The sequence below is a fragment of the Mastacembelus armatus genome, chromosome 18 (assembly GCF_900324485.2).
Source record: "Mastacembelus armatus chromosome 18, fMasArm1.2, whole genome shotgun sequence".
Taxonomy (NCBI): domain Eukaryota; kingdom Metazoa; phylum Chordata; class Actinopteri; order Synbranchiformes; family Mastacembelidae; genus Mastacembelus; species Mastacembelus armatus.
The window spans coordinates 16,292,896-16,315,573 of NC_046650.1; the positions used below are offsets into that span (position 1 = coordinate 16,292,896).

Sequence of the window (22,678 nt, forward strand, 5' to 3'; positions counted from 1 at the left end):
CAGCTCAGCATCATTAAAAGCATTTGGACAAACAGAAAACAATACTGTCAGTCTGTTTTTTTTTTTTCAGAATTAAAATAAAGCCACTGCTCATTTACGAACGATCATTTATTATTTACGTCAGTAATTCGGTTTATTTGTAGTTGTTTTCTGTTTGTCAGAATAGTTCATAGAAATGTTTTTATTGGTTTGTGTCAAAGTTGTTTTATTTTGAAAGTGTATTTATTTAATAAAAATGTACTATTCGTTTGTTATTAGTAGAAAACAATATTATACATATTTAATTTATGTAATATCTTTTACAGCTAATTTTGAAACATATTGTGTGTCCTAAATTAATTGTTAAACTTATTTTGCTGTTTGCGTTGTACTTGTTACTCTTAACTGTGAGTTACGGTAATCGGGGTGGGGGAAACTCTGCGCTTCTACTTTAGTCTTTACGGTCATGGTGAGACCCACGTGTCCGGAAAAAGCTCCGGGAGTTCTGCTTGTGTTTCTGGAAGAGAAGGAACTGGGGACTTGTAAAGTCCAGTCCGGTTGGTCTGAAGGGGCCGGGCGGGTGATCCTGTGAGCCGAGAGGCTGAAACATGGGCCTCCTGGCCAGGGTGCGGAAGGAGTGGTTCATCATCGGGATAGTGCTGGTCATCGTGTCGGCCAAACTGCAGCCCAGCGTCGGTGTCAAAGGAGGTGAGTGGGTCGGAGTTAGAACCGCTCGGTCTCAGCCCTGAAGTCCACTACAGTTCACTTCCTAAACATGAATAAATAAGTCTCTTAACATGCAGCGGTTCTGTGATAAATCAGGTGGCGAGCTTTGGGTTGTTCCGTGCCAGACTTTGGAGGAGTTTTTGGTTTTTGTCTCTACTGGTTGTTTATGGTGACAGATAATGTGACAGGGAAATACTTTAAAGTTTTCATTAGCTGCCAGGACTCTCTGAATAAATCGGCGGGGGAGGTTTCACCAACCAGCGTTTAACTTTTACTAAACTCACAACTTTCAGGCTTTGGTTAAAGTTATTAAATTGTGCACTTCCTATCTGTGTACGTGTTATTTGGTGTACATGATGTACGCCGAACTAAAGGCTGACCCTTACTAATCATGGAGATGTATGAAGATAGTAAATAATTATCTGGTATTTTGCTTGAAAGCAAGTTAAATGTAAAATAAAAGATTTTCTAAATGGAGGTTCGTTATTAGACGGAAGCACATTAGTAGACGGTCCCTTACAGTCCTATCTGTGTATGTGTGCGAGCGTGCGCGTTTCCCACTACCTGAAGTGACACGTTGCATTAAATGTCAATGCACAATTTGGCTCAATGCCACGTTTACCCGGTTTAGGGTTAATCTTTTTTAGACAAACAGTGTTTACCTGTTCAATACAAGAAGAGTAGTAATAAAGATAACCTGGTGTTAACTGAGTATAATGTGTGATGTTGTTTAACTCAGTCACACCTTCACATCTTATCCTGTAGATTAGATAAATTTAGATAAGCTCCTGTGCAGCCACTGTCACTGCTTTCCCCAGTTTCTGCTCAATTTATGCTTTTATTTCTGGGTTTTTACATAAATGTTCAATTCTGCCCAAAACAATCAACTTCACTAACTATCGCACACGTACAAAATTCATTGGCACATATAAAAAAATATTTTAAACATGTCAGGAAGATTGTTATTGTTGTAGCTGTATCATGTGAACTAGGATTGTTTGTGTAGTTCCATTGGAAATAAACCTCCATCCTCTCTCAGGTCCATTAAAGCCAGAGATCACCATAGCCTACGCTGCTGTCTCGCTCATCTTCTTCAACAGCGGCCTGTCACTACGGACAGAGGTGAGAAAACGACTCTGTGGTCGTCATTAAATGTAAAATGCTCCAGTGATGCATTCAGGTGGCGTTGGAAAGGATTAATATGAGTAATAAAAGCCTGGCAGAGGTTTGATTCCCTGTCTGTCTCTGTCTGTAGGAGTTGACCAGTGCATTGCTTCATGTTCGTCTCCACCTGTTTGTTCAGTCGTTCACGCTGATCTTCTTCCCGCTGGCCGTCTGGCTGCTGCTCAGAGTGCTCGCACTGACCGCCATCGACCACTGGCTGCTCCAAGGGTGGGAGGACTGTTTGTGTGTGTGTGTGTGTGTGTGTGTGAATGCCCTCATTTATTCACTGTACCTGAAGGCAGAGGTTTGTGCAGATACAAAGAGCCACATTCATGGCTGGCTGCTATAGTGTGTGTGGGTTGTGTGACTTCCTGTGTAATGCATAATGATGAGTTCCCTTCTAATATCAGATTTGTCCATGAATTGACTTGGACAAATTAATGTTGTGTTTAATGACACGCCACACGGGGACACTTTTGAACTCTTCATTCAGCCAATCATGGTTTGAATTTGATGTAGCTCTGGTCCTTTTCCAAAAGTATTTCACTTTTAGTCAAATTAAATGAACTTTTTGGTTCAGGTCATTTTTATTCTGCATTCTTATGTTTTCTAAGCATGTCAGGCTGCAGCTCCCCATCTTAGTCGTCACTGTTTCTTTGTTCAGTGTCTGCTGTGTTCAACCACCGTGTGACTAGAACCCTGTTCACTGGGTTCAGCCTCAGAGCAGAAGCTAAACGGTGTCAGAACATTAATACAGTGAGATGAATGTCAAGAGGAAGATTTAGATGGTCGACTGCCTGCGGCAATGCTGGCACTGAGTGAAGGCCACATCAGATTTTATCATAGATTAGTCTCAGTGGGCGTTAGAACCTGTGTGACACTGTCTGTCCTTAGACCTTTGGATCTGATGAGAAAAACTGCCCAGAAATGAAGGATGTGGTCCAGAAGGACAGTGAACAGCTTCCATGTGCCACCAGGGAGACCTGAGTCATGAGAGTGACTGTAAAGAGTCTACACAAACTCATCATTCACACACACAGGATTCAGCTGGGAGGTTATTCCAGAGCAGCGAGGCATGATGGGAAATGGTGCTGCAGGCTTCAGGCTTCTTCTTAGGAGGAGAATGTGCTCACAGGTAGAAACACAAGATGCTGATGGTCCTTTTTCACCCTCTGCCTCCGTGCCCAGGTTGCAGACGGTGAGCTGCATGCCCCCCCCAGTCTCCTCCGCCGTTATTCTCACCAAGGCTGTCGGAGGCAACGAGGTGACACACACACACACACACACACACACACACATTAGCACGTCATTATCCTCCAGTGTTTGACAAATGAAGTAATATTGAACAGTAATACCTAATAATGCTGTTGTCATGGTGACTGTGTGTGTGTGTGTGTTCTTCTAGGCTGCTGCAATCTTCAACTCAGCGTTTGGAAGCTTCCTGGTACGATGTTGGTTTGAGTCGTTTTGTTTTTAATGTTCGTTATTAAAATTGTTCTCACGTCACTGCGAGTTCTGTGATCACATCTTTCTGTCCTGCAGGGAATCATAGTGACTCCAGTGCTGCTGCTGCTGTTTGTGAGTCAGATTTAATCCACTTTAGACCCACACACACACACACACACTGACAGGGTTCTTCACTTCAAACCTGCATTCACTGATGTTTTATTGCCACTTGGGGGCAGTCCAGTAGACTGTAAACACTACATTTCATTATTTCATTATGTGACCTAACTGTGTTGGACTCATTTTATTTGCAGCTCGGCTCTTCGTCGTCTGTTCCCTTCTCGTCCATCTTCTCTCAGCTTTTCATGACCGTCGTGGTGCCTCTGATCGTGGGCCAGGTATGAAAGTGTGTGTGCTGCAAAGGAAAACAGTGAAACATGTCTGGATGGTGTGTAGTGGAGCGTGTGTCGGCTTTCACGGTTGTTCAGTTCCTCCTGTGTCCTGTGTGGTCTGTGTGCGGGTGCAGGTGTGCCGTGGTTTCCTCAGGGAGTGTCTGGAGCGGAGGAAGCCTCCGTTCGGCACCATCAGCAGCGTCGTCCTCCTCATGATCATCTACACCACCTTCTGCGACACCTTCAGTAACCCCCACATCGAGCTGGACCCGACCAGTCTGCTGATGGTCGTGCTCATCAGTCAGTAGTCGTCTTACATCTATGTGTTTGTGAAGAAGGTTGAGGCATTTAAACGAAACTTTAGAGACAGAAATAAATAAATGAGGTGACGAGACAGACGCCATGTTCATGTCTGTTCTCTACATGTGCAGCTGAATGACCAAACTACACTAAGTCAGATATGAATTAACTGCAGGTTAAATGAGCTTTACACTCTGGGTGAAATACTAAAGTAAAATCTCTCTCTGCAGTTTTCTCCATCCAGCTCAGTTTCATGCTGCTCACGTTCGCCTTGTCTACCAGGTGAGACTCCTCCTCCTCCGTCTGTCCTCTCCTCCTTTACTCCTCAGGTTCTCCCTCAGCGTCCAGCTGTCAGAGCGAACCTGTAGCTGTGGGATAAAGTGAAATGTGAAGAAGTCAGTGATGTTGAGCTGTGACATGTTTCCTGTGCAGACCTGAGCAGCTGCATTTTGTCAGTGTCACTTTGTTTCAGGCCTGATTTGTCCCATTATTTGTTTAAACTGCAGTAACAGTAGGAGGGAACAGACACCAGCAGCCGATGGGATGTGTTGATGTGTCTCATATTATATATATGATATATCATATATATGCCTAGACCACTGAAACATAACTTAGGATTTATAGTTTTAGAGTCTATAAATAAAAAGTCCTTGATTTGATTTGACTTCCTGTTTGTTTCTGCAGGTTGGGGTCAAGATTCAGTCCTGCCGACACTGTCGCCATCATGTTCTGCTCCACGCACAAATCTCTGACTCTGGGTTGGTAATATGTTTTAAGTAAAATATGAAAATTCATTTTGCTGGCAGTTTCTTATCTTTTTCTCCAGGTCTTCTGGGAATAAACTCCCCACCCGTCTGTATTTCTGCAGGTATCCCTATGTTGAAGATCGTGTTTGAGGGTTACGAGCACCTCTCTCTGATCTCCGTCCCTCTGTTGATCTACCACCCGGCTCAGATCCTGCTCGGCTCCCTGCTGGTGCCGACCATCCGCAGCTGGATGTCCAGCCGGCAAAAGGTACCCAAACACTGGTTCACATACTCTTTGGGGTCACAAGTGGAATTGGCCTGCAATAGCAGGTGATGGACTTTATTCCACCGCTAACCTGGTCACCTTGTCTCCTCCCCTACAGTATAGTCTGTTGTTGAAATAGGGCCACGTTCAGCACTACTCCTCCGAGTGAGTAAACTCCAGCTATTTATTGAACTGATTCACCAGTAATTCTACTAAACTCCAGATCTGTTGCAATCACGTGACCCCCTGACAGTGCAGGTTCCTCTGGGGTTTCCAGCACTATTGAATTGGTATATTTTAAAGTCCTCTCCCTCAGTCCTCTGAGTGGAGCCCCGAGTTTCTGTGCTGTCAGGGAAACAATCTACACAAATCTGCTTCTGGACTCACTGATGCTTCATTTTGATCAACTTTGGTTGTACTGGGTGGATGGTGGATGGTGGGTGTTGGTGGGTGTGGAGGATTGTCGGACCTTGGTCATCACGTGTCTCCCAGGTCTCTCTCTTTCACTCACAAATCTGGTAACTCTACAACGATCCTACCTGTGACACTGTGAAGAGTTAAAACGACAAGGTAATCTGAGATCTGTTTCCAAATCTGTGTCTGAGGTGGAACTACAGCAGAAATACCCCCAATGTAAACAGTGTGGTCAGTGTGTTATCTACAGTAATGGAGTGACAGAGTACACCTCCACCTGGTGGTGGAGGATTTACTGACCAGACGTCCTTTTTTTACCACTGAACTGGCTTTTTTTTTTTTTTCTCACTTTTTGTACTTTCTGACACTTTCTGCTTCTTCTCTTCTCTCTCTGCTCAGACAGTGAAACTGTCATCCCTTCAGCCCATCTGACCAGGATCAAAAATGACCGTATTTGCAAAGCGGACCAAGGTGGAGGAAGATAGTCCTATGTGCCTTATTGCAACCAGAGACCTCAACGTGGTCGGGGGACCAGGCTCACTAGTCTCAATTTCCTCAGTTTCTACAACTAAAAACTCCTGTTTCATATGTCAAACATATATATTATTTTATATTTAAGAGAAACAAGAGTACGTTTTATTTTTTTATGGAATACCCAAAAAAGAGAGACGGGCATTTTCTTCTGAAAAGAGGGACGTTTGGTTTGGAATCAACACGTGGCAGCAGGAACAAGGAAAGTGCTGCCTTTTTTTTTTTTTTTCCCCAAAATTTCATATTTTCTACATTTTTTTTTTTTTCTACTCTTTCTTCCAGCAGTGACCACCAAAAATGTGGACATTTATGCTCTTGATAGAAGCAAACTAATGCTGGATAATCGTACATTTACTATAATGTAATCACAACTGTTTTGTTTTTTTGACACTTTCTAAATGATGATGATTTGTGGTAGCAGTCCAGTGGTGACACTTTAGAGGGGATCATCAGTCCCGATGATGAAGCTACGACACGTACAATGAAGTAGGGAGTCTTGTTTTTTTAACAGGCAAACTGTCGTCATCTTCCCTGAAGCTTTCCAGATTCTTATATGTATTTTCTTGCACTATTCGCACATTTACGTCACGTTTGTCCTTTTCTAAACATCTTGGATTCTGACCAACATTTTAAACTTGGACCAATAAGGAATCAGGAGTCCGGCACAAAATATTTTGAAAAATGAAAGAATACATTTACATCTGTATGTAGATGATCCCCTATTCTATATATGTAGCTTAGCTGACGGTCGTATCATTTTGTTACGTGGTCTACGTATCCTTATGGATGTAGATGGTCCCTTATTCCCTAAAATCTTATGATTTTATCCCTTCATTTTCAATCCTCTACCGTCTTTAAATCCAGTTAAAGGAAATGAATGTATTTTTAGACGTTTCCTACTATGTGACCTTAAGTCTATGGACCAAACCAACATGTAGAAGAAAAAAAAGGGGGTAAAAGCACAAAGTACACCTTCCAAAAAGCTGTTCTGATTCTGAAAACCTTGCCCACAAGCACTTAGGCAGTGTTTGCATAAGTTGTTTATTGGTCATGTTGTGTTGCCTTACATATTAATATTATTGTATCTTTATTATTGCCTGATAGGGCTTCATGTTACATCAGGAGAACACCTCTGCTCATGCCCAGCAGACATAATGAGGGTCCTCAGATCTGCAAACAGCTGATTGTATTAGCAGGTAGCATTAGCATGCTAACATTACCATAAGTCTGTTTACTTCCAAAAAGGTGCATGGAATCAGTTTGGCTTTAAAAGTGAGTAAACATTAGACGTCGTCAGCTTAAATGAAGTGAGGGTTTATTGTTGTATGAGTCTGGATTAGACTAAGACCAGTGTATCTACTGCTCTGCCAACTAACTGGACGTCTTCTCTCTAGAGAAATGGATGCAGGTGTATAAATCTCAGTAAGATCACAAAAGACACATTGAGTTTAGTGTTGTATCTCAAATACAAATGTTTATTCACTCGACAGGACAAACAAATGTTATCAGACTGTTGACTTTGACCAAGAATGTCCCTAAAAGACGAGCAGCTTCTGCTCTCAGATGCAGTTTCTATGGGAATATTGAAGCCTTGCACAGCACAAATGCCATTTTACTGGTCATCCAGTAACAATCAGTGTCTTTCTGTTTACAGTGTGATTGTTTTGCCTGTTTTGGGATGTGAGCTGGTGAATGACACACGTGTGGGTCTGTTCCTACTTTTTAATAAAAAGAACTATAAGGAAATTAACAAACTAAATTATATTTTTTTCTGTACTGCCATTTACTTAAATGTATAGTAAACCCCTCACTGCGTTTATGGAAATTGTTCTGAGTGTTATGGGGCTGTAGCAGGAGACTGCTTCAATTGTCAGAGCCCTTTTAAATACAGTTTGGGAAGAGTTCTTGTATTTGTTATCTGACCAAATGGGAAGAAACACTCAGGGACGTTTTGGCAGCTCATTCATTTCACTGACCCAACTTTTTTTTTTTGGACAGATGGCTCTTCTGTCACATCATTTGGATGAAGTAATATTAAAATTAGGCTATGAATGGCCTGCCAACGTACCCTAAGGGCCTTGTGCTGCTTCTAACACATAACCAGACCCAAATGATTTGAAATTACTAAGCAACTAGCACAGACATGCATAAAGCCTCAGACCACAGGAGCTGAAATAAAGAAACGCACAATGAGCTGTACTGAAAATATACTTTATTTTAGGTGCAGCCATTCGACTTTACCAGAAATTAGTAATTTAATATTAGTAACTGAGCCCTTTGGTGAGATAATCACACACATCAACCTAATTAACGTTAATTAGACTCATATTATTAGTTGAATTTGCTAAATCCATCCAAATCTGCATTTATACAAATACATGATCCTATTAAACGGTTCTAGAGCCGGACTGACAGGCCTTTTGTCACTACTCTCATACAGTGATGTGTGTGTTGGTACATTTTCAAACGCATGCCAAAAAAACAAGTAGCTACCAAATGGTGTGTGTCATCTTTGCCTTGCCTGTGCATTTCCTACTTTGCACCAGAAGGCAAACATGTTGAAGGCAGCAAGGCAGAAATATTTAGCCAAGAACACTTTCTTGAGCACAAGTTGGCTATTTGGGAAACTTATTACACGTGAAAACAAGATTAAAACTCCACAGTAGATGGGAGGCTGGAACAACCAGGCTTAACTCAGTAACAGTATCTCTGTGTTTTCAGTTTGCAACAGAACAATATGCTTTATAAATTCAGTCACAAGCTCTGGTTTCTGGAAATATTTTGGTGTCTAGGACTGTTTCTACCACTGTTCATGCATGTTGCCTGTATTTCAGTCTCCCGGTGTTGCCAGTATGTCATACTCTGCCAGAAGCACAAAACTGTTCTCTCTGATTCTCCGGACTCGGACCAAATCTCCACACTCCTGAACGTGGATCAGCCCTCGCTCTCCTCTTCCATAGTCTCTTTCCCTGTCGTTCAGGGTCATCTCCGTCTGTTTGCGACAAACTTGACGGTACATATACCTTACCCCAACCACCAGCACCATGCCCAAACCAGCTGAGGAGCCCAGCAGCATGCCCAGCTCCCAGGCACTGTGTCTGGGGATAATGTCTGGATACTTTTCTTCCTTGTCAGGAGTTCCAGGGAGATTGGAGGGACGTTTGGGTTTATTTTTAGTGTTGGGAAGGTTTGGTTTCAACTCATGACCAATATTTAGTTTAAAATTTGGATGAGGTTCAGGGTTTGTGTGTACTGCTGTTTTAGGTGTTGGTGGGTTGAGGTTGGGTACAGGATTGGATGATGTCATGTGGTTCTGGATTAGTGACCTCTGACCTGCAGTGAGTCTCTGAGAGGACACAGGGGATGATGAGGACATGAGTGGGTTGTAGAGAGAGCGACGGGGTGCTGGCGAAGGCCCTGGGTAAGGGGTGGTAGAGTCGAAGGACATAAAAGAGGAAGAGGGGATCGATGAGTTGGTGGAACGTGACAAGTCTGGTGAAAAGAAAGAAGATGGGGTGGAAGTTGAGATGGATGAAGACAGAGGGGATGAAATGGGAGAATTTGAAGATGATATGGAAGAAACTGGTGAGACAGTTGAGAATGAAGAGAGGACTGGGGAGATGGTGGAAGAAGAGGGTGAGGAGAAGGTTGAGCCTGTGATGGATGTGGAGGACATAAAGGGAGATGAGGGAGATAAAGTGACTGGAGAAAACAGGGGATCTGGTGATGGATGGGTAGAGTAGTTAGAGGAAGGTGTGGTAGAAGAGGCAGAGGAGGACGGAGGAGTGGAGATAGGGGAAGGAGCAGAGAGAACAGAAATGGCTGGAGCTGTTTTCATGGAGGACGAAGACAAATGGGTGAACAACAATGACATGATGGATGGACGTATGGATACCTGGGTGGAACCGTTGTAGGGGTGTAGAGCAGTGGTAGAGTTATGCTGAACCAGGGAGGAAGTTAGCAAAGAATGAGTGAAAGTAGAAGATGACAAGTGAAGAGTGGACTCATCTGTTGACGCAGAAAAATAAGGAGTGGTCGAAGGAACAACGGTTGTTATTGCTTCGGTTCTTGTTGGAGACTGAAAGTCTTTGACCTCTTTGTGTTTATCTAGTGTGACAGCTGGGTCAAACCTTGACGTGACAAGTAGAGGTCTGGAAGGTCCAGGTGTCACTGATGGTTGATGCTTCCACCCAATTGTATGTACTTGGGCTGTAGTTTGGGAATGAACCTGAGACCACGGCTGGGAAGAGATACTGACAACCTTAGTTTGGGACAGGTCTGTTTGTGGAGAGCTAGTTTGACCCTGACTTTGATTGGGGCTAGTTTTGGGCTGGGGTGTAGCTGTTTGAAGGTCAAGGTCAAAAAGTGAACTTGTCTGCTTTGGCCCAGTTTTTGTTCCTAAGTGACTATTTTCAGGCTGAGGTTTGAGTGAATCGATCACAGCCTGGTGGTGTGTTGGGAGGTGTTTGGTGGGTAGGAGCCATAGAGGGTGAGGTTCAGTAAAACCTGGAGTTACGTGGCGCTGGAGAAAGGACTTCAGGGTGGGAGATTTGGATGGAAAAGTTATGTTTGGTGACGGGGTTTGGGACTTGGTTAGGTTGTTTCTCCAGAGCTGCGATGAACCACTCTGCATCACTGAACTAGATCTGTCCTGGATTGTTCCTTCTATGCTGTAGGACATAGATATTGTGGGGTTAGTATTGTGGAAGCTGTGACTGACTGATGGTGCAGTAGTGGTGGTGGTTAAGGGGTTTAACGCAGTGTCAGTTGTTTCAGGACTGGAGGTTAGTTCTGAATCTTGGATGTTTGTCTTTGGCTCTTTTTTGTTGACCTTGCCATCTGTCAAAGGGAAGAAGGAAGGGAGAGATTGCAGCATGGAAAAAGGACTGGTTGAGTTTTGCTCTGTAATATTTGGTAAAGTGGTATCAGTTTCTGTCCCTGTATCCTCAGCCAAGGAGAAAGAGGTGGAGAAAGGAAGGTGTTTGGGTAAGAAAAGAGAGCTCTCTGATTCCTTGGCAAGAGTAAAACGGTTTCCCATGTCTGAGCCTGTCTCCTCAGTCACACCTGAGAGGTATCCTGATGTTACGTTGGTGTCAGTTTCCCTACCTTTGGTAGCATGTTGATGAGATCCAGAAGTCTTAGAGCTGATTATCTTGACCCCTTCATTTCTCAGGTGTTCAACTCCAATGGAAGCCAAAGTTGCAGAACTGTTTTTTGTCAAAACTGGGTGAATGATTCCTGTTTCCAGGAATTTATAGACTTGTGTTCCCATCCTTGTTTTTGTAGCGGGTCCTAGAGTAGTAACAGGGGTGGATGTCTTTTTGTTTGATGCCTTCTGGCTTCTGAGTGCTGTAGGAAAACAGGGTGAGGGAAGGTGTTAGTTCTGATAAAGTGTACACAAAGAGTTTTGTATTGTTGGGCCTCTTATGCCTGCTCACACATTGCAGATGTTTGCGTACCTGGCAGGTCAGTAACTTCCTCTCCCTGTAGTGCAAAACTTGGGGTGTTACTCTGACTCCCATCATGCACCACTGCAGATTCAATACCCGCCCAATACACAAAGTAGGACTGCACCACCGTGATACTGGAATAACAGACAGAGGTTAATGCATTATTGAATAAAACGGTGAAATAATCTATGGAAGTAATTAATGTATTTGTCTTCAGTAAATATTGTTAGACTCATACTTACTAGAACCGTATGTCTCCCATGGGTGCATCAGGAGCCCTCCATACAAATGAGAGGTTTCTCTTCAGCTGCTTGTCAGAGTGTGTGAGGGTGTCACCCTCTGAGAAGCAGTGCAGGGTGTGGGTACCGGGGGGAGTAAAGGTCCAGGAGCCGCCGACCAGCACTGGACCAACTCTCGTAGACTTTACCCTGGGTCCAGCTCCCGTTCTGGCCCTGACCTTGGCACTCTCCACACTGCGAGCCTGCAGCAGGAAACCCATGAAGTCCCGAGAGCTTCGGACAGTTACTAAGGACACAGGTATTTTACAGAGAAACAAAAGAAGAGACATTCAACAAATTTCTTTTCAACTCTTCACCTTATTAATCAGTTTATTTGTCTCAATTCCTCAAGAAACTTTTTGTATCACTAATTTTATTTCATACAAAGAAACTGAACAGCAGGTAAGTTGGTCGGTTAGTTGGTTGGTTGGTTGGTTAGTTGGCTAACTAACACATAAGTTAAATAAGTCACCTGTGAGTAATTGTCCAGGCAGGTAAGAGGAGGCGGACGTGTGCAGGGTGACGTGACTGTGCTGCAGGTACAGAGGCTGAGCGCTGATGTGGCCGGGAGTCATCTCCTGACAGGAGGCCTGGTTGGCACCGCGGGAAAACGACCCGGTGAGCGGTGCCAACAAGAATAAGACCACACCCACCCCGAAACAGTCAAGGGTGGGCTGCATCTTTACACACACACACACACACACACACACATTTTCTGTTGTAATCAATCATTTAGATTTAATTAAAGAATAGATTGTTTTGCTTCTTGTTTTCTGTTAGTTTATTATTGACATTCACATCAATAATAATAACAAACACTCATTGTCCTCTAATTACATAATTTACAAATGAATAAACAAAAGGTGCAGCAGTGCAACATCTTTACCTTATGCAGCAGTGACTTCAGGAAAATCTCAGCCACTTAATGCTCTTCTTCTCCTTCTTCTTCTTCTTCTTCTTCTTCTTCTTCTTGAGTTTGTAAAGAGTCACTTCCTCACAGTTGCTCTGTTGCCGTGTGTGAAAAAGCCTCCACACTGTTTAAATCCCAACAGAGACTCTGAAGTGTTTTTTTAAAGTGCAGGAGGATGAGCTTGAAGTTTGGAGGGAGCTGAAGGTCCAGGATGTGGAGGGAGGGGTGCATAGAACCAGAACATGTAGAGCTGCAGATCACATTCTTGAGGACATTATTTTATATTTACTTTTATAATAATGATTTATTATTAAAAGAAGACAAATATTAATATGCTGTTATATGTGCATGATGTCTGTATTTGTGTGAGTAATGAAGCCAAAATGCATCATAGTTCCCTTTTTTCTTTTATTGACACATATTTCTACTTCTATTTTTTTATGAGTACAATATGAGTCATATTGATGTGGTAGTTCTTGGCCTTATTTATACAATCTGATTATTTCTGATTTCTTCTGACAGGTAGAACAACAAGCACAAACTATTTTCAGTGAAGTCTCTCATACCTGTTTGCACGTCACACTGCAGAAGGAGAGTCACTCTTTTCTAGTGGGGTTATTTCTATGGGATTAGGACCCCACTACATGTACACTACCAGGATGTACACCAGCTGTAGCTGCCTCCCTCCAGGATCTCCCAAATTTTTCTATTTGTTCTTCCTCCCCCCACCTCAGTCCCTCTTTATCCCTTTTATTCCCGTCTGCAGCCACTACATCATTTTACCCCCCAATTTAATAGTGATGTAAATAATATAAATACAAAATGTATGTCTTTATATTTTAAAGTGACAATCTGAGGTTTTCCTAATGTCCTGTGAAATTTGCAGTGCTGGAAGAAGTACTTGGGTCCTTTACTGCAGTAACATTGAAAAATACCTCAGTGGAACGGTCCAGTATTGTGGTTTTTGTTCCATCACAGTTTCTTTGCCAGAGTTGGTCCAAACGTTCTGATTCACGTCTGTTATTCACACAGTTTGTCTTCTCCTCCTCCTCCTCCTCCTCTCTGTGTTGCCAACTATAACATTTTTATTGTTTTTTTTTAACAAGGATAAACTACTGCAGTATTCCTGCAGTACAAAGTTCAGGTTGGCAACCAGTGCAAACACAGCAGACAGGTAGGCTTTTCCTTCAAGTGTACATTTAATTAGATCCGCTTTAGTTTAGTTATTATTCATTTGACATTTTAGGATGTAAACTGTATATAAAGTGAATTAAAACATCAAAACTAAAATAAAATTGATCATTTCTATGTCGAATTTATAGTTTTTTGTGATTTTATTGGATTTCAGGTTTCCGACAGGTGTGCAGTTACAGGTGGACATGGAGTTAAACATTATCTACAGACACTTTCATATGTACGGGTATTACATTTAGAAATAAAGTTGTTTTTTTTAAGGTTCATGCAGAAACTTATCGGTCCAGAATAGAACAGAATATTATATTGTCATTGTACAAGCGTCCAACAAATCACAGTGATACTGCTGCCAGTGACACAGCAAAGAAACAAATAAATGATAAAAATAAAAATGCAATAAACAGACAGACAGCAACTTCACACATAAAAAAATAAAATAAAAACTGAGGATATTGCACAGTCATTACATTGCAGACGTCCAGTCAACAGGTTTACTGTAGGTCTCTTGTTGCACTTGGGGAAAACTAATCAAGGTGGTGGAGGTGTGAGTCTTAGAAGACGCTATCGATGGGATGAGCATCGATACCCTGCAGGCGTCTGGTCTGTGTGTCTGTGAGAGAGTAACTGTATGTGCAGGATAGTTTGTGTAGATTTAATAACTCACTCTAGTGCTTCTTTGTTTTGCCACAGTAAAGCTTGTAAATTACACCTGGGTGGCATGATAGAGAATAATTTCCACAGCAGCTGCGGCAAGTTCCTGTTCCTCGTCGTCCTTAGAAAGTAGTAGTAGAAAGCCGCTGCTTTGTTTGTCACAATGTGGGTGTCAGTCCATGTAAGATCCTGAGGGATGTGTTTGCCCCGAAGTTTAAAAACACAGTCTCTTGGAGGGGTTGAGTATCAGCTTGAGGTCAGTTTGTGTAGGCAGACTTGTGACTGTTTCCTGTTTGTCAAACTACACTTGTTTTGCTGCAAACCTGATGGCCTGATTTGTGTTTGTGTTGTGTCACTGGTGCACAGAGTGTAGAGCAGAGGACTCCAGTGCTGAGCGGCAGGAACCGAATGCTTGACTGTTAAAAGTCTTTAAACCATTTGCATATACATGGGCTGGCACACTAGTAAGGTCGCTCAGTGTGGATGCCATTGTGCTGGGGATGACGGTTCTGAATGGAGAACTGAAATCAACAATCATTGTAGCATATGAACCAGGATGTTCGTCTAATTATCTGTTTGCTTAGCAAATTTGTGTTGGTAGGGTGGAAGGGATGACTGTATGTGCTTTGGGACGAGCTTGTCAAGCTCTTAGGTGACACAGGTCTGTAGTCATTTAGGCTACTGGATGTTTTCTTCAGGACAGACACAATGTTGGTATCTTTAAAGCATTTAGGAACAGGAGGTTAAAGTTGTTTTTTTTGGCCGACTCGTCTGCAGTCTCTGAGTATACCAACCCTCTTCTGACAGCCTGTGTGCTCACCGTGAGTGCCAGGTGGCTGGTAGTGTGGTGAGCTCCGTCTCTGCCTTTGTCACTTTAAAGCTTTGAAAGTGGTTTGACTCTTCAGTGAGCAGCTTACTGCTGGTGCTCGGGTTCTTGCTGCTCTTGGCCTTGGTGATATGCTAGAATTTCTAATGCTCTTGGGTAATTTAAGGTGTTGAAATGCATCTTGTTTTAAGTCTGTCTGTTTGCATCTAAAAGTTTGTTTATTTTTGTAATTTTGTATTTGTTAAATAAATAGAAGAAACTGTAGCTGCCAAATTACTGAAGCAGTACCCACGTTTATATTTATAGTATTATCAGTATTTGCATAAATGGAGTGTGCGGTATAATCAATTACTTTGTGTGTGTGTTACAGGTAACGATGAAGTGTGTGTTGTTTTCTCTCCTCGTGACTTGGACGCTCGCCGCCTCAGGTGAGAAGAACAGATGGTTCAGTTTCACCTGATCATATTCCTCAGTGGAAAGTCATGGAGCAGCAGGGATGGATCATGTTTATTCTTTCTTTAATCAAATGTCTTTCATTGAAATGCAGAGGCTCTAGTAAGGTTTGTCATTAAAATCAGGTATGTGTTTTAATACCTCTACCTGAATGATGTGTCCGTAGGGGTGGAACAAGACTCACCATGCCCACCTCAGTGGCTCCTGTTCGGGCACAGATGCTTCGCTTTCTACCCTGTGTGGAGCTCCTGGAGCACCGCTCATGTACACTGAAAATTATTTATAATGCATAAAATCCAGGTGTTATATTATGGTTCAATAATATGTGTGTGTGTGTGTGTGTTAGTCTTTGTGCTCTCAGACAGGTGGTGATTTTGTGTCACTTCACTCACCTGAGGAGTTGCAGTTCATCCGTCAGCTCACAAACAGTCCGGTCTGGCTGGGTGGATACCTGCCACAACAGGTGAGGTGAAGCTCACCTGTGCTTCTGTATTTACAAGGACATGATTCTAACGGTCTCCTCTTTCTGTCTTTCCCTCTCAAGAATGACAGTTTTGCTCTCAGGATCAGAGACCGTACCAATCAGATGCAGGAGAAGAGCATGGTGGGCAGGGCTTGCATAGAAATGGACCCCAAAAGTAAAAGCAATTTAATGGCTAATTAGTCAAATAAATATTTTATTACCACTTTATTTATACTTTCCTACAGGTCAGCACTGAAGTGCAAAGCACAGATACATTTGTTCAGTGATAATGACAAATATAGAATAAACATAAAGAAGTAAAACTAATAAATTAGCATAAAACAAATGTCCTAACCCAGATACAGATCACATGTTAATCTGAGTTCTAGAATAAGGCTGAAATCTGAAAACTGAAAACCTGTAATAAGGAGAAATGACTCTGGAGGTGAAATTATGATTCAATCCCAGATTAAAACTTTATATCAAAATGAGAAACATATACTTTTGTTTAAAAAGGTGAGAAAACAGAGCCAGGAAATAAAAGATATGGCTGTGTGTGTTCAGGTGGAGAGCTGCACAGAGCCTCCTGTGAAGAGTTAAGATTCTACATCTGCTGCTCCAGAGCCCAGTGAGTCCAAAACCAGCGTCGCATCAGTGGGCATGACTTAAACCTGCTGGTGCTGACTCTTCCCAGTTTCCTGGTCGTCAATGCAAATAAGTGAAGATAAAATGTAAAATCCTGATGTGACGATCGCCCATGTATGAACTTTGAGATAGTGCCCAACCGTAACTAGTATCACCTGCTTGTTATCATGTGCTTGAGCAACTGCCAGATTAGGTATTTACCCAAACGTTAAAGTGTTTATTTTTAATCCTGTCTGCTTATCTCCAGCTCCGGTTCCACCGTCTTCACCAGAAGCAGAAAACCAGCTGCACCAGGTGAGAGTTTACTGATCATAATTCACCCAGAACAGGAACATCTGCACCAAATTTGACATCGTCATGTCTAGATCTGTGTCGTCAGCTGAGATGATGCATTTCCTGCTTCGCTCTCGGCCTCTGCAGGTGTTCTCCGTGGTGTGAATTTGTTCAGTGTCATGTGGGGTCACACTGACATGTTGACAGAGGGGATTCTCCACTGGTCCCCCTTCCTCAGACAGCTTAGGTCTGGTCATCTGACAAAGAGTTGCTACACCAGCTTCGTCCAGCAGGAGGCGCTCTACCTGCACAGAATCAGCAGCACACTGGAGGTCAGAGGTCATCATGTGGATTTTGTCTGAGTTTGATTCTCTTTTTGACACTAACGAGCACATTTTCAGGAGGTTCCACGAGTGGCCTCTAGTAAGAGGATGTTGTTTAAAGAGATTTTAGTAAAATATTTTATTAGTTTTTCATTAGATGAACAAACTGAACCATCAGTTTTTGCTTTTGTATAATGACACAAAGATTTGGTCGGAGCAGCGTGATGTTTGCTCTGTGCGTTGTTCCCACAGGCTCTGATCAGTGGCCTGCAGGAAGCAGACAATACGAGATCACTGCTGCTGCACACGCTCAAACACTACAGGCACAGAAACAAGGTGAGACACACCTTCTGGACTCCCAGTAACAAGTGTGCAAAGCAGGAACTGTTCCACCTTCAAACACTGGTTGTGATGCTGATGATGCTGATTTTCCTTTTACCATAAATAATTCAGTGTAATTGTTGTACAAATCTTTACTGTGTCCTTGTCCAGAGCCTTGTGGTGTCCCCGCTCCCACAGTGGCTCCTCTACAGCCTGCAGTCTTTCCACTTGGTGGTTTTAGAGGAACCGATCTACTGGCTGGTGGCTCTGTCGGCTCGGGCCTCTCTCTATAGCTACCTGCTTGAGAAACTGCCCCTCCCAAAGCCAGGACCCAATCCCCAGCTGGTGTCTAAGTCTGTGGCTAACACCCTCTACCAGGAATGGAAATATGAGGTCACCTGGACCCTCAGGTACAGGTTCACTATAATGACACAGCAGGGCAGTTGCATTGATACGTGAAGGCGTCTGCTGCCTCAGCGACTCCACTTTATGGTGGTGCAGTGTTTCATTTCAGCAGTCACATGTTTTCCAAATGGATGACAAATATACAAACAAAAAGAAATATGTCATCAGGAAAAGACGGGCAAGATGTTTATCTGATTTGTTTTTACCTGTGTGTGTGTGTGTGTGTGTGTGTGTGTGTGTGTGTGTGTGTGTGTGTGTGTGTGTGTGTGTGTGTGTGTGAGGCAGGTACCAAAAGGTGATAAAGGAACAGCAGGACCAGGTGAACGTGTTTAAAGCCATCAGCATCTTCAGAGAGCACATGATGAACCAGAAGAGTTTCTTCAAGGCCGTGTAAGAACACATCAGTCACTGTGTTTAAATGGCTTTTGTTATTTTACACAAATCCAAACCGGTAGTTGATTCAGAAAATAAAACTTACACAGAAGATCACCGGCCTTATTCTTTCTGACGTTTATGCTCCTGCTGCAGAACCTGTAATACTGAGGGTGATGGATGATGAAGTGGGGGAAGCCCAGGTGGGACTGCTGGAGGAGGTGAGTCATTTAGTTGGGTTTATTTTTACAGCTCAGCTGCTGAGCTGATGCACAGTTGACTTCTTTAGATCTTATTTTTTGTACGTAAATACAGTGGAAATTCATTTGTCAGTTGCAGCGAAGCTCTCACTGACTCACGGCCTATACGACTTTGATCTGTTTACATTTAAGAGCAGTCCTTCCAGTTTCTTCTTCCACTAGAGTACTGTACTGTTCTGTTTGCTAGATTTCACAATAAACAAAATGTTAATAGTGAATCCTCTCGTCCGTAGGTGGGCGCTTTCTTTCTGTCAGCGAAAAGAGACAAACAATAAAAGCAAATACAACCCAGACCTTTTGTTTATGTGTTTTTGTTGACATCTTGGAGGGACATAAACAAACATCTCAGGTCAGGACAGCAGTCAGTCGGCTGTCTCTGTCCCCCCCTGCAGGCTGAAGTGGGACACAGCACCCTGTCAAATACACAGTTAATCCAACACAATTGATCAGACTCAACATGGTCACAGCAGTAAAATACTACTGCAGTATTCCACCTTTTACTACAGATATTACTGTGATCCCTAATAGAACTATCACTACCACTCCTACTGCTGCATCTATCATAATTACTACAATTAGTCTCAGATTACTTTTAGTATTTTCTACTACTGCATCTACAAATACTTTTTACTGTTTGCTATTGTACTACTACAATTACTATGCTACCATACTTTTATTTACTATTACTACAGTTTACAGTGATTTGTACTGGTACCTCTATTTTTTTAATGCTAGTACAATCAATATTTTATTAGTATCAGTAGATTCGCAGGTTTGAGGTGTCCCACCATCCGTGTCTCTCTTATCATTGTGGAAAAAAGATTTTTGGCTATTGGGGATTTTTTTTTTTTTGTTGCAGTACTGAGAGTGGCCACCGGAAAAAATAGGCTGGATGACCGATTTGCAGCACCACTGTTGAATCACAGTTCCACTAATTGCATCCCCATTTCCCACACTTGCATCAGATGCAAGAAGAAACTAGAAGGACAGAGGACTCGTTTTAACTGACATGAGACATCCTTTCCTCCCGATACATAATGTGAAGTGATCAGAAACTGATTTCTCAAAAAGACGGGGTGTCAATCTGTAATAGACTTTGGCAAAGGATGCTCCTCCAGGAAGCCTCCCTGGCCCTTAAGACCGAAATAAGAGCTTTTGGGATGCCCTTCATCATGACAGACAGGAGGGTCCGCACTGACCCCCTTTCATAGAGCACTGAAGCACCCAAATGTCTTCAAAATCCCACCTTAAACAGGGAGTAGGCTATAAAAAGGCCAATTGACTCTGTACAGCTGCCCAACAACAGATACCCAGATACCCCACGGGCCCGTCTAGGAGAATAAAACAGGCCATGTTGCAGGTACTACTACATATCTATGTAAATATACATATATTTCTATAAATATATATGTAGGTATATATACCAGAACACGGTCCGGAGGTTTCTTTCTATTGGTTCCTGCTGGTTGCTGACTACATGTGTAAAGTACCAAAGTGAATCCATCCCTGTTCAAATTTAAACGGACCGTTGGTTGCCATGTTAACGCCTCGCGTGAGGGTTGGGGCGCGGGTATGGGCGCGTGCCCACGGGTTCACCCGGGTCCTGCCCTTGTGCTATGATCCGGCGCGTGGACAGAGACACACTGCATCTCTCCCCTCACACACACACACACACAGAGAGAGAGAGAGAGAGAGAGAGGAGGCGGAAACCTCCATCTGCCCTGCTCGGTGACCGACCCGTTATCGGGGAAGGAACGGATCATCTCCTCCCCGTTTATCATTTCACTTTTCCACCGTGAACGAGGAGGAACTGTGGGGCAAATGTCAGAAAAGAAGGAGAAAAAGGAGGAAATTTATTATGGATGAAATCCATAGTCTATATATAGGCTGTGCCCCGGACTGCACCACCAGCACCGCCACTGCCACCGCCGCCACCTGCCCTCCCGGTACCGGTAAGTCACGGAGCAAAGATGAGCCGGGAGAGAACTGTCCGTCCCGCCTGTAGCGGCTCGGCGGTAACGGAGGCCGGTTCTCGACGCTAACTGACCCGGAAAAATGACTTCTGAGGTCCTGAGAGGTCGGGTTACCGATCAGCCATGTTGCGGGAGAGCGAGGGATGGGGACTGCGGGGGGGAGGAGGAGGTTTGGGGGGGCGGGGGGGTAACGGCTGAGCTGTTGACACCTGCCCCCGTTCCCGGTAACAAAAAATAAATTAAAAATCCCTTAAAAATGTCCGAATCGGCGGTTGGTGTGGACTGACTGCCCGCCGCCATCCCGCACCGGGCAGTGACTTTGTGACTCGGTGTGTCGGGGAGTCTGTTCAGCCATGTTGCGGCGGCGGCGGCGGCGGTGGGGGGGGCACTAGCTAACGGCGGGGCTCCGGGGGTTTTGACACCGACCGACCGACACCGGGGAGGGAGGGGGTTATGGAGAAATCTGGTGCCCGGTAATTTTCGCTCCCCTGCCGGATGCGGCGGCGGGAGCCCGGACCGCGTCGCCTAGAGACGGAGACAGGAGGCTGAAGGAAAACGGGGTCGACGAGTGAACCGAGGCGATGAAGAATAGCTTTTTATTTTATTCAGTTTAATTTCATTTTCTTGTTCCGTTTTTCCAAATTTGTTTAATTCATTTTTAATTTTTAGTTTTAATTAAATTTATTTCTAAAGTTAAAATATTTTTAAACGAGGTCTGTGAAGGTTTTAACTTTTTTTCATGTGCTTTCTGAATTTGACTTTGTTTTGCATATGATTTTAAATTTTAATTTTAATTTTTAGTGTTTATTTTATTAGTTAAATCCATTAAGGCTCAAACTAATCATTACTAATTAATCCGCAGATTAGCGTATTGATTAGCCTAATTGTTTGGTCGATAAAATGCCAGAAAATAGCAAAACATGTATCTGTAATAATTATCCACAGAGCAGTCATTTCTTCGTTTGTCTTGCCTGATCAAAAGTGCAGACTCCAAAGATATTCACTTTACTGCCACATGGGACAAAGAGAAGCAGCAGCTTCACATGTGTTTGATGATTTTGCTGGAAGATTTAAGAAGTTATTCAAATATCAAAGCCAATTAATGCTCTGACGTCCATCTTATCGATTAATCGACTTAGCTCTAATGCTCTATGTCCAGTTACAACATTTTAAAGGCTAAAGTGAGGCCACAATCTTTGTGTAAGCCCAACATGCTGAAATGGTTTTAAATGGGTTTTTAGGTCTATTTGATAATGCAGTAGCAGGTGAACCTCTGTTGGACGTTAAATGCCAATAAATCTTTATTTGTGTCTTTTTTTTTTTACCTAGCAGGGGGCTGTGATTTGTTATGTAATACCTCAAGAGGATTTTTTATCATTTGCTGTGCTGAGTATTATAATTTTCACTGCAAGGGCAAGAAGTAATTAGGACTAACAGCCGGTGGCAGGTGAAAGTGGTTATTGATGATTATTGAACATAATTGATGATTGTTTCTCAGCGGGAAGGTCAGGGCAGGAGATGACACAGCAGGGTCCGTTACCATGGCAATAACGGGAGTGATTAATCCCGTTATTATTGGGTCTTATCTATTCAATAATTTATTCATTCACAGATTCAGTTTGTTCATGTTCCCTTTTCTTCTCCTCCTCTCCATCCCTCGCTCCCTTTATTCCTCCCTGCCTCCATCTCCGTCCTCGTCTGTCCTGCCCTTCGTCCTCGCTCATCCTCACTCTCCTCTCTCCTCCTCTCTCTCTCCATCTTCTTTCACCTCCTCTCCCAACATCCATCTTTTTCTCTCTCTTTCAGGTCAATGAGAACCAGCAACAGCTCAGCCTGAACAGCAAATCCTCCCTCTCTCTCTCTCTCTCGCTCTCTCTCTCTCTCCAGTTTCTCCCTTACCTCGATCTCCCCTTTTCTC

General features: G+C 43.2%; 3 protein-coding genes across 8 annotated transcripts; 2 read left to right on the forward strand and 1 right to left on the reverse strand.

Annotated features, from left to right (window-relative positions):
* The first annotated feature begins 460 nt into the window (after positions 1 to 460).
* slc10a7 (solute carrier family 10 member 7) lies at positions 461 to 7,783 on the forward strand. Its single transcript, XM_026323541.1, has 12 exons — positions 461 to 687; positions 1,745 to 1,827; positions 1,961 to 2,097; positions 3,058 to 3,133; positions 3,275 to 3,313; positions 3,412 to 3,447; positions 3,630 to 3,713; positions 3,842 to 4,007; positions 4,238 to 4,289; positions 4,692 to 4,765; positions 4,876 to 5,021; positions 5,832 to 7,783. Exons 1-12 carry the CDS (start codon positions 588 to 590, stop codon positions 5,862 to 5,864), a joined length of 1,026 nt encoding a protein of 341 aa, XP_026179326.1. The 5' UTR covers positions 461 to 587; the 3' UTR covers positions 5,865 to 7,783.
* A 1,010-nt stretch (positions 7,784 to 8,793) lies between these two features.
* On the reverse strand, positions 8,794 to 12,371 carry reeld1 (reeler domain containing 1). Its single transcript, XM_026298749.1, has 5 exons — positions 12,164 to 12,371; positions 11,886 to 11,938; positions 11,656 to 11,834; positions 11,423 to 11,547; positions 8,794 to 9,971 (listed from the first exon to the last, which is right to left on the reverse strand). Exons 1-5 carry the CDS (start codon positions 12,369 to 12,371, stop codon positions 8,794 to 8,796), a joined length of 1,743 nt encoding a protein of 580 aa, XP_026154534.1.
* A 1,979-nt stretch (positions 12,372 to 14,350) lies between these two features.
* Positions 14,351 to 22,628, forward strand: LOC113139745 (uncharacterized). Of its 6 annotated transcripts, none has more exons than XM_026323244.1 (13): positions 14,351 to 14,421; positions 15,643 to 15,700; positions 15,892 to 15,989; positions 16,072 to 16,188; positions 16,270 to 16,363; positions 16,753 to 16,816; positions 17,081 to 17,127; positions 17,254 to 17,438; positions 17,682 to 17,765; positions 17,922 to 18,160; positions 18,441 to 18,545; positions 18,684 to 18,748; positions 19,021 to 19,078. In XM_026323244.1, exons 1-12 carry the CDS (start codon positions 14,368 to 14,370, stop codon positions 18,709 to 18,711), a joined length of 1,173 nt encoding a protein of 390 aa, XP_026179029.1. In that variant the 5' UTR covers positions 14,351 to 14,367; the 3' UTR covers positions 18,712 to 18,748; positions 19,021 to 19,078. The 6 variants fall into 6 exon arrangements, with proteins under 6 accessions (XP_026179029.1, XP_026179019.1, XP_026179010.1 ...); XM_026323234.1 differs by lacking the exons at positions 14,351 to 14,421; positions 19,021 to 19,078 and adding exons at positions 14,600 to 14,702; positions 22,567 to 22,628; XM_026323225.1 differs by lacking the exon at positions 14,351 to 14,421 and adding an exon at positions 14,600 to 14,702.
* Positions 22,629 to 22,678: the final 50 nt, after the last annotated feature.

Excerpts from the sequence above, each read along its gene's own strand:
- slc10a7 (XM_026323541.1), top strand. The coding sequence starts at position 588 with ATGGGCCTCCTGGCCAGGGTGCGGAAGGAGTGGTTCATCATCGGGATA. Across the intron at positions 688-1,744 it reads CAGCGTCGGTGTCAAAGGAG|GTCCATTAAAGCCAGAGATC; the intron begins GTGAGTGGGTCG and ends ATCCTCTCTCAG. Across the intron at positions 3,714-3,841 it reads TGCCTCTGATCGTGGGCCAG|GTGTGCCGTGGTTTCCTCAG; the intron begins GTATGAAAGTGT and ends GTGCGGGTGCAG.
- reeld1 (XM_026298749.1), bottom strand. The coding sequence starts at position 12,371 with ATGCAGCCCACCCTTGACTGTTTCGGGGTGGGTGTGGTCTTATTCTTG. Across the intron at positions 11,939-12,163 it reads GCCTGGACAATTACTCACAG|TAACTGTCCGAAGCTCTCGG; the intron begins GTGACTTATTTA and ends CTGTGTCCTTAG. Across the intron at positions 11,835-11,885 it reads TCCTGCTGCAGGCTCGCAGT|TCTACGAGAGTTGGTCCAGT; the intron begins GTGGAGAGTGCC and ends CCCAGGGTAAAG.
- LOC113139745 (XM_026323234.1), top strand. The coding sequence starts at position 14,643 with ATGTGTTTGCCCCGAAGTTTAAAAACACAGTCTCTTGGAGGGGTTGAG. Across the intron at positions 15,990-16,071 it reads GCTCCTGGAGCACCGCTCAT|TCTTTGTGCTCTCAGACAGG; the intron begins GTACACTGAAAA and ends TGTGTGTGTTAG. Across the intron at positions 17,439-17,681 it reads GAATCAGCAGCACACTGGAG|GCTCTGATCAGTGGCCTGCA; the intron begins GTCAGAGGTCAT and ends TTGTTCCCACAG.